Consider the following 14,392-nt stretch of genomic DNA (forward strand, 5'->3'; position numbering starts at 1 on the left):
AAAATATTGTGCACTGTTGCTTTGAGAGTATATCGATAGATAGATAGATGATAGACAGAAGCATAAAATGATGCTGTCATGCACAGAAAATTTTGTGCACTGTCACTTTAAAAGTGGATAGATAGATAGATAGATAGATAGATAGATAGGTGGAAAGAAAGAAAGAAAGAAAGAAAGAAAGAAAGAAAGAAAACTAAGCGTAAAACGATGACGTCGTGCACATAAAATATTGTGCACTGTCGCTTTAAGAGCAGAGTTAATATTGTGTTTGCATGATTCAAAAGGTGAAGCTCCGCCTACTCTGTGTTAGGTCAGTTTCGTTTCATCGGTCGTGAGTGGTTCTGCTGTAAATAAAGCTTTAAAGATGGGCGCATCTAATGGCAAACCTCTGAAATGTCCTTTGTGTCACGAGGACTGTCGGGAGCAGGTGACGCTGGCCTGCGCCCACAGCTTCTGTCGGGCTTGCATCAGAGAGTTATGGAGCGGATCTCCGACAGGACCATATTACTGCCCCGAGTGTAGGTACGAGTACCAGCATCTGCCAGACTACACGGACGGAGCGTCAACATCTACAGCCACAACAAACACACGTACGTTCATTAACTGAGGACAAAATAAACGTTGACTTTGTTGACCTTGAATATGTGTACGTTATTATTATAGCGCAAATATGTACGTTAAGTTGGTTGTGACGTAGTAGGCCACAACTATTCCCATGTATTGCTGTAATAGTGAAGAGGATGATGCATGTGGCTCTTAAAAAGTTACAGAAATGTTAAAAAAAATGTACAGTAGCATTACTAGTTTAATTTGTCTGCTAACAATGTCCAACATAGCAGTCAGTGTTGTTAATTCATATTACTTAGTAATTCCATTAAACAGTTTTGAAAGTTGTGAAGATTATAGAATTTGTTGAACTTTTATACAGTGAGTGCACGCTTTTCCCTCACAGCCTCGTTTTCATTTGTATTAAATTTAATATGGCATCTAACCTGACTAAAGTCTATTACACTGTAACAAGGACACCATAAAATAACCAAAAACCCTTATATACATTAATGCAATACTATGTTTTCATGTAGATTGGCCATTCAGAAATAAGCTGTACGACCGGCACTCGAAGAAATGGCACAAGAAGAGGAAGTACAGTTCAGCATTCCACAGTGGTGGATACAGACTGGGATCAGCACCATCTAGTAACACCGCCAGTGACTTTAATGTAATCAACATCAATGACTCTGACGAAGACACATCAATACCACGTAAAAGAAAGGCCGCAGGAGACGATTGTTCTTCTGGAAGCCACTCTTCATCAGTGGATAGGGGGACCTCCTATGCACATGACACATCCTCACAACGCACAACTCTAGAAACAAATGAGATCTCATCTCCACATGTAGAATCATCTCCTGAGAGAAACACAATTTCCCCCCAGCAAGACCAGCATGCTATGGCTTCCAGCAGTGAGACCGGCTCACCCAGGACAAGCAACACACCTCAGCGAGAGACAACCCCTTTACCAGCTACCTCTCATACACCTGAAAGGCAGGAAGAGCCCATCAGGATCTCTCCAGCAGCATCATCAGATAGTCTTCCCAGGAGCAGTTCTGTGTCTTGCCATTACTGTCCCAGTTCAGAACAGAAGGTGGCGGTAAAGACCTGCCTGGTTTGTGGGGCCTCCATGTGCTCCGAGCACCTACGGGCACACTTGGAGAAGCCGGTGTTCAAGAGTCACCCGCTGGTGAACGCAGTGGAGGACGTGTCTCTTTGGAGATGCCAGGAGCACCAGGAGATGAACCGGATCTACTGTCGATCGTGTGCAGTGTGTGTATGTACGGTGTGTTCCCTAGTCGGGTCGCACAAGGGGCACGAGTGCATCAGCATCCGCGAGGCAGAGCAGCAGCTCAGGGTGAGAGACTGTTGGACATTTTTAAACACTGTTTCTCATTTCTAAATAGTTTTTAATTGGTGTTAATGTGACTCAACATTCAGATTAAAACTGTAGTTTTTAGGTATATGATCTACAGTAGTCCACTATTGTTCAAAAATCAAAAATACAGTAAAAACTGTAATATTGTGAAATATTACATTTTAAAATAACTGTTCTGTTTTAATTTTAATATATTTTGATATGCAATTCACATGTAAAACAACATTTATTTGCCACTTTCATAGCAATACAAATGTCAATTTAAAGCATACTGAATAGGAGTATTAATTTCTTATCTTTTTTTTTTTTTTTTAAATGTGTTACTGATTGGTTTATATGCATTAATTTCTCAGGGCTCACTGAAGGATGAGATGAAAAAAATACAAAAAACGGAAAAGTCCATTCAAGAAAAACTCGCTGAGCTCAGAGAGAAAAAATGTGGTGTCCAGGTAAGAGTGAGAAGTTTTCATTGTTACATTTTGGTTTTTTTTAGGGTTATTAAAAATGTTTTCTTAAGTTGTTCATGTGTTTAAGCTCTCTTTGTCCATTGTTGTTATTAACTAAAATTAGAACTATTAAAAGTCTTTTTAGTTAATTGAAATAAAGCTTAAATTTAAAAACAAAAAAGCAGTTTTAGCTAAAAACATAATTTAAAGTGATAGTTAACCCAAAAATGAAAATGACCCCATGATTTACTCTTCCTCAAGCCATCCTAGGTGTATATGACATCTTCTTTCAGACGAATACAGTCATAGTTACAGCCTGGCTCTTCCAAGATTTATAATGGCAGTGAATGGGTGTTGAGATTTTCAAGTCCAATGAAATGCGTAAATTCATCATAAAAACACTTCACATGGCTTCGAGGGGTTAATAAAGGCCATCTGAAGTGAAATGATGCATTTATATAAGAAAAATATCCATGTTTAAAACTTTAATCTTTGATGAGAGGTGACGAATGCGGAAGCGATGTGGAGAGAGCAAAACAAAACACTGGTCACAAATTAGAAGTACAAAACAAGGATTTGTAAAGAAATATGATGGAGGATTTCAATATAAGCCATGAACGTGCGACAGTTAGCGGAAGCTAGAAATTGAGGTTTAGAAAGTTTTAAATATGAATGTTTTTTTGCACAAACACATCAATTCTCTTTAAAAGGCCTTTATTAACCTACGGAGCTGCGTGGAGTATTTTTATGATAGATGGATGCACTTTACTGCACTTAAAAATCTCAACAGCCATTCACTGCCATTATAAAGCTTGGACGAGCCAGAGCATTTTTAAATGTAACTCAGATTGTATTAGTCTGAAAGACGAAAGTCATACGCACCCAAGATGGATTGAGGGTGAGTAAATCATAAGGTAATTTACATTTTGGGGGAAATTATCCTTTTAAGATAAAGTGGGGAAAATTACTAAAAGCTTTATTTACAAATAAAAGTAATACATTTAAATAGCTTTCAATCAAATAAAATGGTAACTCTGTGTACAGCAGCTTTTGCTTCCTTCATGTTTCTTAATTCTTGCAGGCAGGGTTGGAGGACGTGCGGGCGGCCGTATTACAGCAGTATCATGCCATGCGGGAGGCTCTGGAGCAAGAGCAAGAGCAGGCATTACTCTGTGTGACACAGGAAGAGAGCAGAGTGCTGGGAAGCATTGAAAAGCAGCTGGACACATTACAGGGTGCCGTGATATCTAGCCAGAGCATATTAAACACACTGCAGGGAATGACCAGTGCCGAAGGGGCATCACATTACCAGGACCAGGCCTTCATCATGGTATGACAAGCCACAGTGATCTTAAACCGATAGAAATATCCTATAGAAAATATCTTCTTTTTTTTTTTTTTGATACTTTTAGTGATGCAATTATAAATGCATATATGTAATGCAAGTGTTACTGTTTATTTCAGGAATACAGCAAGATGGCAGGACAGTAAGTATGGTTTAAATATTTGTTGATTGGGATAATTATGTTTATTAAAGGGCACCTATTATGCCTCATTTTGCAATATGTAATATTAGTCTCAGGTGTCCCCAGAATGTGTCTGTGAAGCTTCAGCCTAAAATACACCACAGATTATTTATTATATCATTCTGAAAATGCCTATTTTTAGTGGAAGCAAAAACATGCTGTTTTCGTGCGTGTCTCTTTAAATGCAAATGAGCTGCTGCTCTAGGGCTGTGCCTTTACAGCTCTGCCAAAAACATCTGTTTGGCTTTGATTATCATGTCTGTGGTGCTGAAACCATGAGTTTTTAAGCCATATCAGTTTCTGAGGTTTTCTGGGCACACACATCCGAAGCATGCGCACAGAGAGCGGCTTTTCATGGTATGTCTGGTTTACGTAATACTATGTAATGTCCTCTTCTAGACTGACTGAGTTGTCTGATCCTGTGCAAAATCTTGAGCCTCCTGAAGAGCTAAACCATAACCGACTGGATTGTCTTAACGACTGGACCGAGAAGAGACTGGAAACTGTGCTCATATCACTGCCTCATCGAGACCCCTTCAGACTGCTATGTGAGTTTTTCTACACACTTCATACTATAAATCATACTATAATACTGGTATAACATATAAAAAGTATAGAATGACCTATAGTGATGATATGAATTCAGAACAAGATCTTTAAAGTTCTTTGTCTGAGATACTTTGAGATATTTCTTTATATTATTATGACATTTTTTTTGGTTTCCAGTAATGCTGATGTCTCTTATATTATAATGGCTCTTAAATGAGCATTTTAAAGATATAAATTAACTGAAGCATTTCTTAGCTTTTTTTTTTTTTTGATAATCAGCTGATCAATATGTTAGGAATTGTACATATATATGTTACACATTATAATACATTTTTATAAATATTTCTAATGTTGGTACCACTAACAGTTAAGAAATAATACTTTTATTAATAAGGATGCATTAAATTATGGAAGCCGTTTCCTCCACTAGAAAAAAAATAAAAATGTTATTGCGACTTTTTTTTAATCTCACAGTTCTTACATTTTTTTCTCAGACCTGTGTGATATAAACTCGCAATTACAAGTTATAGAGTCAGAACTACATGATATAAACTCGCAATACCGACTTTTTCTCAGATTGCATGATATAAACTCACAATTACAAGTTATAAAGTCTGAACTGTGTGATATAAACTTGCAATTATGAGTTATAAAGTCAGAACTGCGTGATATAAACTCGCAATACCGACTTTTTCTCAGATTTGCGTTATATAAACTCGCAATTGCGAGAAATAAAGTCAGAATCGCGTGATGTACAGTAAACTCGCAATTGCTAATTATAAAGTCAGAACTGCAAGATATAAACTGAAAATTCTTACTTTTTTCCTCAAAATTGCATATGAACACACAATTGCAAGAAATAAAGTCAGAATTTTGACTTTTTCTCAGAATTACATGATATTAATTCACAATTGCGAGTTAAAGTCAGAGTTGCGTGATATGAACTTGAATTTGCAAGAAATAGTCAAAATTGCGTGATATAAACTCGCAATTGAGGAAAATAAAATCAGAATTGCATGATATAAACTTGCAATTGCGAATTATAAAGTCAGAATTGCAAGATAAACTGAAAATTCTGACTTTTTTCCTCAAAATTACGTGATATAAACACACAGTTGCAATAAATAAAGTTAGAATTTCGATTAAAAACTCTCAATTCTGACTTTTTTCTCAGAATTACATGATATAAACAGTTGCAGTTGTGAGAAATAAAGTCAGAACTGTGATATAAACTTGCAATACTGACTTTTTTTCAGATTTGCGTGATACAAACTCGCAATTGCGAGAAATAAAGTCAGAATCGCGTGATATACAGTAAACTCGCAATTGTGAGTTAAAAAGTCAGAATTGCAAGATATAAACTGAAAATTCACACTTTTTTTCTCAAAATTGCATATGAACACATTTACAAGAAATAAAGTCAGAATTTTGACTTTTTTCTCAGAATTACATGATTTAAACTCAATTGCGAGTTAAAGTCAGAATTGCATAATATAAACTCGCAATTGCAGGAAATAAAGTCAGAATTGCAAGATATAAACTGAAAATTCTGACTTTTTTCAGATTTGCATGATATAAATAAAATAACTTTAAAATGACTTTAAAATAAAGTCAGAATCGCGTGATGTACAGTAAACTCACAATTGCGAGTTATAAAGTCAGAATTGCAAGATATAAACTGAAAATTCTGACTTTTTTCCTCAAAATTGCATATGAGCACACAATTGCAAGAAATAAAGTCAGAATTGCGATTAAAAACCCGCAATTTTGACTTTTTTCTCAGAATTACATGATATAAACTTGCAATTGTGAATTATAAAGTCAGAATTACAAGATATAAACTGAAAATTCTGACTTTTTTTAAACTTTGAAAGTTAAAATCCTACAGACTCCAAACGTTTAAACTTTAGAGTATATTTGTTTTTTAAGTATCAAAAGATGAATGGTAGATTTGTTGTAGTTTCTGAGTTATGAAAGAAGATTTAGGAAATATTATAATTGCCCTTAGTCACCCTACTGTACTTATTGTACACCCTACTGTATAATCATCTTCATTACACTATGATAGTATTTTGTCATTTGTTGTCATTGTTGCTCACATGTGCTAAGTAAAACTGTTAATATGGGCTACAAGAAGACTTTGATTGCCAGGCACAATAATTATATTTGACAGCTGATGTTTCTGTCTGCAGATGGGATAAGCCCAACTCTAGATCCTGACACTGTCCATCCAAAGCTGCTTTTGTCAGATGAGAATAGGACGGTGCAGTACAGCGAGACCCAACAAGACTACCCCGACCAGGAATCCCGCTTCAACACTTTCCCTCAGGTGCTGGGCTCTCGTGCCATAGACGGAGGCTGCTGCTATTGGGAAGTGGAGGTCTCTCTAGATGAGGGCCGCTGGAAGGTGGGCGTCTGTGATGGACAGATAGGCAGAAAGGGGCAAAAGGACATCTGCCGTATTGGCTTCTACCCTAATTCTTGGTGTTTAATTTATGAGAAGGGAAAGGTGGAAGCCTTACATGATAAAGTGGCATCACCTGTGTGTTCCGCTGAGCTCTGGAAGGTTGGGGTCCTGCTGAATTTTAATGAGGGTCGCTTGTCTTTTTATAGCGTGGCCAGGGAGGGATCTCTTTCTTTGCTCTACAGTTTTGAGCATGCGTTCACTGAGCCACTGTATCCGGCGCTGGCAGTTTCTAAAACTCAGCTCAGCATCTGTGATATTTTTACCAAGACCACTACAGACTAGACTATGGTTGTGTTTTTTTTTTAACTTTTTATTATAATGGTAAAGGAATAGTAAACGCACACGCACGCAAATGAAAATTTGCTGTTATGTTTACTGTTTACTCATCCTTAGGCTATCCAAGATGTAGATGACTGTCTTTCTTTAGCAGAACAGTAAAACAGATTTTTAGTTGAACCTATGGTGGCCTGCGGGTGAGTAAATAAAAAGAATTTTTTTATTTACTATTGAATTATTCCTTTAAGCAACACAAATCACTATGACATTCCAAAAAACATCATTCCAGTAGTCGTGAGGTCTTGAAAACAATGGCCTATTTTTTTCTTTATGATTGATTTATAATGATGGTATTTGCAGATTTTTAATATGTGAGATTTACATATCTGAGCTCTATTTCCATTTCAGATATATGCTTTATATATCCATTTATATATCCATTTATATATCAATTGGAATGGTGTTTTTTCAAAACAATCTTGCACAGCATTTTTACTTTTTTCAGCCATTTCTTAAACGTCCTTTTATGTTTTTTAGGATTCATTTTATAACTTTAGATAAATTTGTATTTTTATATTGAGTAAAATGTAAAATTGCACTGTTTTTACATTGTACACTTAAATCAAATGAAGGCCAGAAGAAATATATGTCTGAAATCCGTTGAAGCAAAGCATTTCTACAAGTTTCAATGAAGACATTGCAAATGAAATGAGATTTTCAGTTAATTTCTGAATTCTCATAGTCTTATTTGAAGCTAAAATGAATGTAATAATGCGTTTTTAAACATGTAACATGTTTCCATTTATTATCCAGGGTTCTTTTTATAAGTTTTTTTTTTTTTGACAGTATCTCAAGCAATTTTCAGGTCATTCCAAACATTCTGCCAATTTTGAACTACTGTTGGAAGTGTAATATTTCAGCCTGTGTATATTATTGATATTCTATTTTAACTCTAGGTGGCAGTCTTGTTCAATATCTAAACGTTGACATTTAATTAATTTCCATTGCTTGAACTGTGCTACAAAGATTAAGGAATTAAATTCAATGTTTCTTAAAAATAGTCTGATTATTTTCAATGTTTTCTGTTTCATAGATGTTAAACAAGCACAAATGCTGTTTTTCTTCACTGTATTGTGTTGTCGGAAAACCTTTCTCTTTTATGTGTTTTTTAAATAACAATGTGCCCTTTTATTTTCATTTGAACCGCTGGCGGAGGAGTCCATCAGGTGCAAGACAAAGTGAGTCATCTGTTCCGAGAACAGCTCTCTGTACCCTCACACAATTAATTTCAAATCAATACAAATTGCCTGGTTTATAAAAACAAATAACAAGTGAAGAAAACATTACAGTGAAGAGGTGATAAGACCATTTTGGCAAGTCAATACATGCCTGTATTGACAGATTCAAACAACTTCTGCCATTGTAATAAATTATTCGGTATATTGTACATTTTTTAGTAAATCCAATTCATTTGATTGTCTTAAATGTTAAGTACTCAGTCATTCAGTATTCTATTCTAAAAGTTTTAAAAATGAAAAACATTTGAAAATCTCACAAAACACATTTATTTGTAAAAGTAAATTAAATGTGTTTTAGAATGATTAAGATTACTTTCAGCTGTGGCTCTTGGTTTATTTTCTCTAAAACCCAATTTCATTTATTTTTTGTGAGTAATTGTGATTCTACTATTATTCTCAATAGATGCTTATTACTGGAATACATTGCTTTAAAAAACATCAACCTAAAGACACAAATACTACAAAATATTACAGACATTTACCATTTATTATATTCTAAATATATGCTATTTAAATTTAGATCTGTCTATCTAGCTGTCTAGCTAGTTATCTGTTTGGGAGTTATTCTAGAGCATTTAACATTTATATGTGAACAGCTGTTCATAACTGTGCTAGGTAACCATGTGCTGATTAGCATCTTTAAGCTAGGTTCAAAAGTATCTACAACTGTCACTAGTTTCGGTAGTGACATTATTGTTTTTACTAGTCTCGGTAGTGACATTATTAACAGTTACAACCGAAATATTTGGTAAAGTTTCGATAGTGACATTGTTTTTTCTTTGGTTGCTATCTCATAAAACTGTCACTACCGTCACGACAGAAACATTTGGTGACGTTTTGGTATCATTGTGTTGTTTTTTTTGTTTGTTTTGTTTTTTTTTTTTTTTTTAGGTGTTATCCCTTAAAATTGTCACTACTTTAACAGTCACGACCGAAACATTTGGTGAACTTTTGGTAGTGCTATCATTGTTTTTTGGGGGGGGTTATCCGATAAAATTGTCACTACAGAAGCAGTCACGACCGAAACATTTGAGTGAAGTTTCGGCAGTGACATCATTGTTTTTTGGGGGTGTTATCCCATTAAATTGTCACTACCATAACAGTCACGACCGAAACATTTGGTGAAGTTTTGGCAGTGACATCGTGTTTTTTCGGGTGTTATCCCATATAATTGTCGCTACTGTAACAGTCACGACTGAAACATTTGGTGAAGTTTCGGTAGTGACATAATTATTTTTTGGGGGCGTTATCCCATAAAATTGTCACTGCCGAAGCAGTCACGACCAAAACATTTGAGTGAAGTTTCGGCAGTGACATCATTGTTTTTTGGGGGTGTTATCCCATAAAATTGTCGCTACCATAACAGTCACGACCGAAACATTTGGTGAAGTTTCGATAGTGACATTGTTTTTTCTTTGGGTGTTAACCCAAAAAATTGTCACTACTTTAACAGTCACGGCCGAAACATTTGGTGAAGTTTCGGCAGTGACATTGTTTTTTTGGGGTGTTATCCCATAAAATTGTCGCTACCGTAACAGTCACGACCGAAACATTTGGTGAAGTTTCGGTAGTGACATCATTGTTTTTTGGGGGTGTTGTCCCATAAAATTGTCACTACCGTAACAGTCACGACCGAAAAATTTGGTGAAGTTTCAATAGTGACATTGTTTTTTCTTTGGGTGTTAACCCATAAAATTGTCACTACTTTAACAGTCACGACCGAAACATTTGGTGAAGTTTCGGCAGTGACATCGTTTTTTTGGGGTGTTATCCCATAAAATTGTCGCTACCGTAACAGTCACGACCGAAACATTTGGTGAAGTTTCGGTAGTGACATCATTGTTTTTTGGGGGTGTTATCCCATAAAATTGTCACTACCGTAACAGTCACGACCGAAACATTTGGTGAAGTTTCGATAGTGACATTGTTTTTTCTTTGGGTGTTAACCCATAAAATTGTCACTACTTTAACAGTCACGACCGAAACATTTGGTGAAGTTTCGGCAGTGACATCGTTTTTTTGGGGTGTTATCCCATAAAATTGTCGCTACCGTAACAGTCACGACCGAAACATTTGGTGAAGTTTCGATAGTGACATTGTTTTTTCTTTGGGTGTTAACCCATAAAATTGTCACTACTTTAACAGTCACGACCGAAACATTTGGTGAAGTTTCGGCAGTGACATCGTTTTTTTGGGGTGTTATCCCATAAAATTGTCGCTACCGTAACGGTCACGACTGAAACATTTGATGAAGTTTCGGTAGTGACATCATTATTTTTGGGGGGTGTTATCCCATAAAATTGTCACTACTATAATAGTCACGACAGAAACATTTGGTGAAGTTTTGGTAGTGACATTGTTTTTTGGGGGTTGTAATGAGTGGGGTGGGGTGTTATCCCATAAAATTGTCACTACCGTAACAGTCACGACCGAAACATTTGGTGAAGTTTTAGAGTGAGAAGTATTTTAGTATGTTTTTGTATGCAGGTTAAAATTCTGTGATGTGGTGTGGTCGCTACCAAAACATTACTGTCACTGCCAAAACATAAGATTTTACCATAGTGTGTTTGGTTCAGTGTATATTTAAACTAATGCACCCTAAACTTCAACTTTTTGCCTTTTACAAAGAAAAACTGGATTCAAAATACAACAAATCTTATAAATCACACTTGAAATATTGTTAAATTTGTAATTGTTATTGATTTACTTCTCAAAACGTTTTAATAAAATATAGGAATATATTTACAAGGAAGATGTAATCAAAATCTTAATAGGTCAGTATAACCTTTCTTATTAAATTATATATTACTGTGTTTCGGTGGTGACAAATTTGGCGAGAGGACAAATATTTCAAAACGTTCTGAAAATACAATATGAGAATTAACATCACAATTACTAGAAATGTGTATCTTGGATATTTATACAATTTGCACACATACAAAATTTGTGGAAAAAGACATTTTTTTCAAGATGTTTCCAATTCTGACTTTAAACCAATTCTGACTTTAAACCAATTCTGTAGAATGACCCATATATTTATTTATTTATTTCAGTTTTTGAGATGAAATATAACTTGGTCTTGCAGTCTAAATCTTTCAGTTTTGTGAGATTCTTTCAGTTTTCCTCTGAAGTTTCAACTCCACATACATATTTTTGGGTAGAACATCTCTACAGGCAAATTAAGTGCACTGCCATGGCAACAAACCTGTGCCCTAAGCGAGGCTCTATCTCAGTGGTACAGACATTTAGTCAGGGGTCATTTTGCTCCCAGCCGCCCGTGCAGTACAGCCTGGAAAACAGGTGCAGAGCCGCTCCGTCACTCTGCTGTAACTGGCAGAATAATCTGAGCTGCCTTACAGCTGCTCACCGTGCTCTGACTGCTCACACGTTGTTTTTTTCCCAGTGTGAATTTACACAGTCCAAAACAGCTGAGACATGAAGAGGACACCCAGTCCTACTGAGATAAAACTAATTCGCAGGAGAAATTCCTTTGTCATGTTTTTTTTTCTAAAGGGCTGAGCACACTCTGATGCTAGATGCGTGCTGTTTGATATTCTAATATTCAGAATCAGTCAAGATGAGTTTCCCTCTTCATTAAAACAGATCTGGAGAAATGTGAAAATATGCTTGCTCACCAGGTGATCCTCTGCAGTGAATAGGTGCTGTCAGAGTAAGAGTTGGGAATGGACTTTTTTACTAATGGAAGCATTATGGACTAATTTGACCTAAATTATGGATTTCTTCCTTACAAACACACAGCTTTTCACTTCACAATACATTAGTTGATGGGCTGGAGTCGTGTGGATTGTTGTAATGTTTTTATCAGTTGTTTGGACTCTCATTCTGACGGCACCCATTCACTACTGAGGATCTATTGGTGAGGAAGTAATGTAATGCTACATTTTTCTAAATCCGATTAGATGAAGCAACAAACTCATCTACAGCTTGGCTGGCCTGAGAGTGAGTAATTTTCAGCAAGTATTCGTATTTGGGTGAACTATTCCTTTAAGCCCTAAGGAAGCCCTTTGTTGTTCATGTGTGTATACAACATCTACTTATATACTATCTATAGATGGTTCCCCTGGCAACAGCGCCTTTGACTGCTCTACATCCCAGAATATTCCTATAGCTAATGGCAATCCAGAGTGCAAGGAGCTTTTGTCTGGGATCTGCAGACTTTTTTTTGTGCCATTAAGGCTGATCTTATTTTCTGGTGATCTGACTTTGAATTCTCTGTGTATATTGCCTCATCATTTTCTTCACTTATTATCGTTGTTCCCATGAGGATGTTCATTTCAGCCTTCAGCACAGATGGCCAGGGACAGAGGACATGTCCAGCTGGCTAATGTACATATTCCAAGACTTCTCTCAGAGGACAGGGCTTTTGACACTGTCCTCAATTTGACTTGACACTCAGAACACAGTGTATACAGTATATAAATCGCCTTTCCACCTACTTGACCCTATGTATGCATGACTCAAAAATACACCAATGCTTAAAGTGATGTAACGGAAGTAGTGAAAAATCTTGACTTCTATCCATCTTTTTCCTGAATGTGGAAGTGTCACCTGGAACAAATGAAATGCGTTACAATCCTGGTGTTTCTAATGTAATTAACATTTTCCGAGGTGATAATAATAGCGTTAAAGGAGTAGTTCACTTCCAGAACAAAAATATACAGATAATGTACTCACCCTGTTATCATCCAAGATGTTCATGCCTTTCTTTCTTCAGTTGTAAAGAAATTATGTTTTTTGAGGAAATATTTCAGGAATTATCTCCATGTAGTGGACTATGTGGGTATGTCAAAAAACTCATTTTCTCCTCCAACTTTAAAAATCACCCTACATCGCTGCAGATGTACCGACCCAGTATTTACAAAGTGAACATGCAAAGAAGGTCAAATGCCCTTTACAAAAAAAAAAAAAGGTAAATAAAACAGTGATGTAGGATGATTTTGAAGTTGGAGGAGAAAATGAGATGGGAGTTTTCCAACCTACCCTAACTGTATTGACCCGGATTACACAGAGTACACATGCGCATCACAGAGCTAGACAAGACGAGCATTTTAGGTTAAAAAGTATATTATATATATATTTTTTTCAGATTGTTTCGCTAGATAAGACCCTTATTCTTTGGCTGGGATTGTTAGAGACTTTTGAAGAGTTGCATTTAAACTGCATTTTGGATGTTCAAACTCGCAGGCACCATAGAAGTCCTCTATATGGAGATAATTCCTGAAATGGTTTTCTCAAAAAACAAAATTTCTTAATGACTGAAGAAACAAAAGGCATGGACATCTTGAATGACAAGTACATTATCTGTAAATTTTTTTGTTCTGGAAGTGAACTACTTCTTTAAACCTACGAAAATAGTTTTAAAATGCACATGGCGGCATAGTTTCATCACTTTACAGCATCGCAATGACTTTTTACAGTAACTCACCTGTAATGAGTGGGAAGATCAGGGTTGCCAGGATTTTTATAACAAAACCCGCCCAGTTGCTACTCAAAACTAGCCCAATCACACTTAACCCTGTGACATTTTTTTTTTTTTGGCAGGGTTCCCCTGGTAATATCATATTTTTTGGGTCGCTTTAACCCATGGACATGAAAAACAACCCAGGGCGACAGTGTATAGCTGGCCGAATTTCGCAGGAAAACAGCAGACTTGGCAACACTGAGGAAGATGACATGAAGCGACTCTCAGTTAGCTGGAAAACAGTGTTGCCAAGTTCATGATTTTCCCACTGAATTGAGCTACTTTAAAGGCCTGTTCACACCAAGAGCGATAACGATAACTGTAAATACAACGATAACTATATTTTGTTTTTGTTGCATTTACACGACAACCAGTAGATGTCCTCAGCACGCTCAGCCCTCAGCATGTTTCCAGCGCA

General features: G+C 36.2%; 1 protein-coding gene across 1 annotated transcript; it reads left to right on the forward strand.

Annotated features, from left to right (window-relative positions):
- The first annotated feature begins 301 nt into the window (after positions 1–301).
- On the forward strand, positions 302–8,672 carry si:dkey-29p10.4 (E3 ubiquitin/ISG15 ligase TRIM25). Its single transcript, XM_051135038.1, has 7 exons — positions 302–590; positions 1,083–1,909; positions 2,284–2,379; positions 3,458–3,706; positions 3,841–3,863; positions 4,302–4,450; positions 6,644–8,672. Exons 1-7 carry the CDS (start codon positions 365–367, stop codon positions 7,198–7,200), a joined length of 2,127 nt encoding a protein of 708 aa, XP_050990995.1. The 5' UTR covers positions 302–364; the 3' UTR covers positions 7,201–8,672.
- Positions 8,673–14,392: the final 5,720 nt, after the last annotated feature.

Source organism: Labeo rohita, chromosome 18 (assembly GCF_022985175.1).
Source record: "Labeo rohita strain BAU-BD-2019 chromosome 18, IGBB_LRoh.1.0, whole genome shotgun sequence".
Taxonomy (NCBI): Eukaryota; Metazoa; Chordata; class Actinopteri; order Cypriniformes; family Cyprinidae; genus Labeo; species Labeo rohita.

What these genes read in the sequence shown, in the direction of transcription:
- si:dkey-29p10.4 (XM_051135038.1), top strand. Translation starts at nt 365, where the DNA reads ATGGGCGCATCTAATGGCAAACCTCTGAAATGTCCTTTGTGTCACGAG. An exon ending in AGAAAAAATGTGGTGTCCAG is followed by an intron (nt 2,380 to 3,457) that starts GTAAGAGTGAGA and finishes TAATTCTTGCAG; the next exon opens with GCAGGGTTGGAGGACGTGCG. An exon ending in AGGACCAGGCCTTCATCATG is followed by an intron (nt 3,707 to 3,840) that starts GTATGACAAGCC and finishes TGTTTATTTCAG; the next exon opens with GAATACAGCAAGATGGCAGG.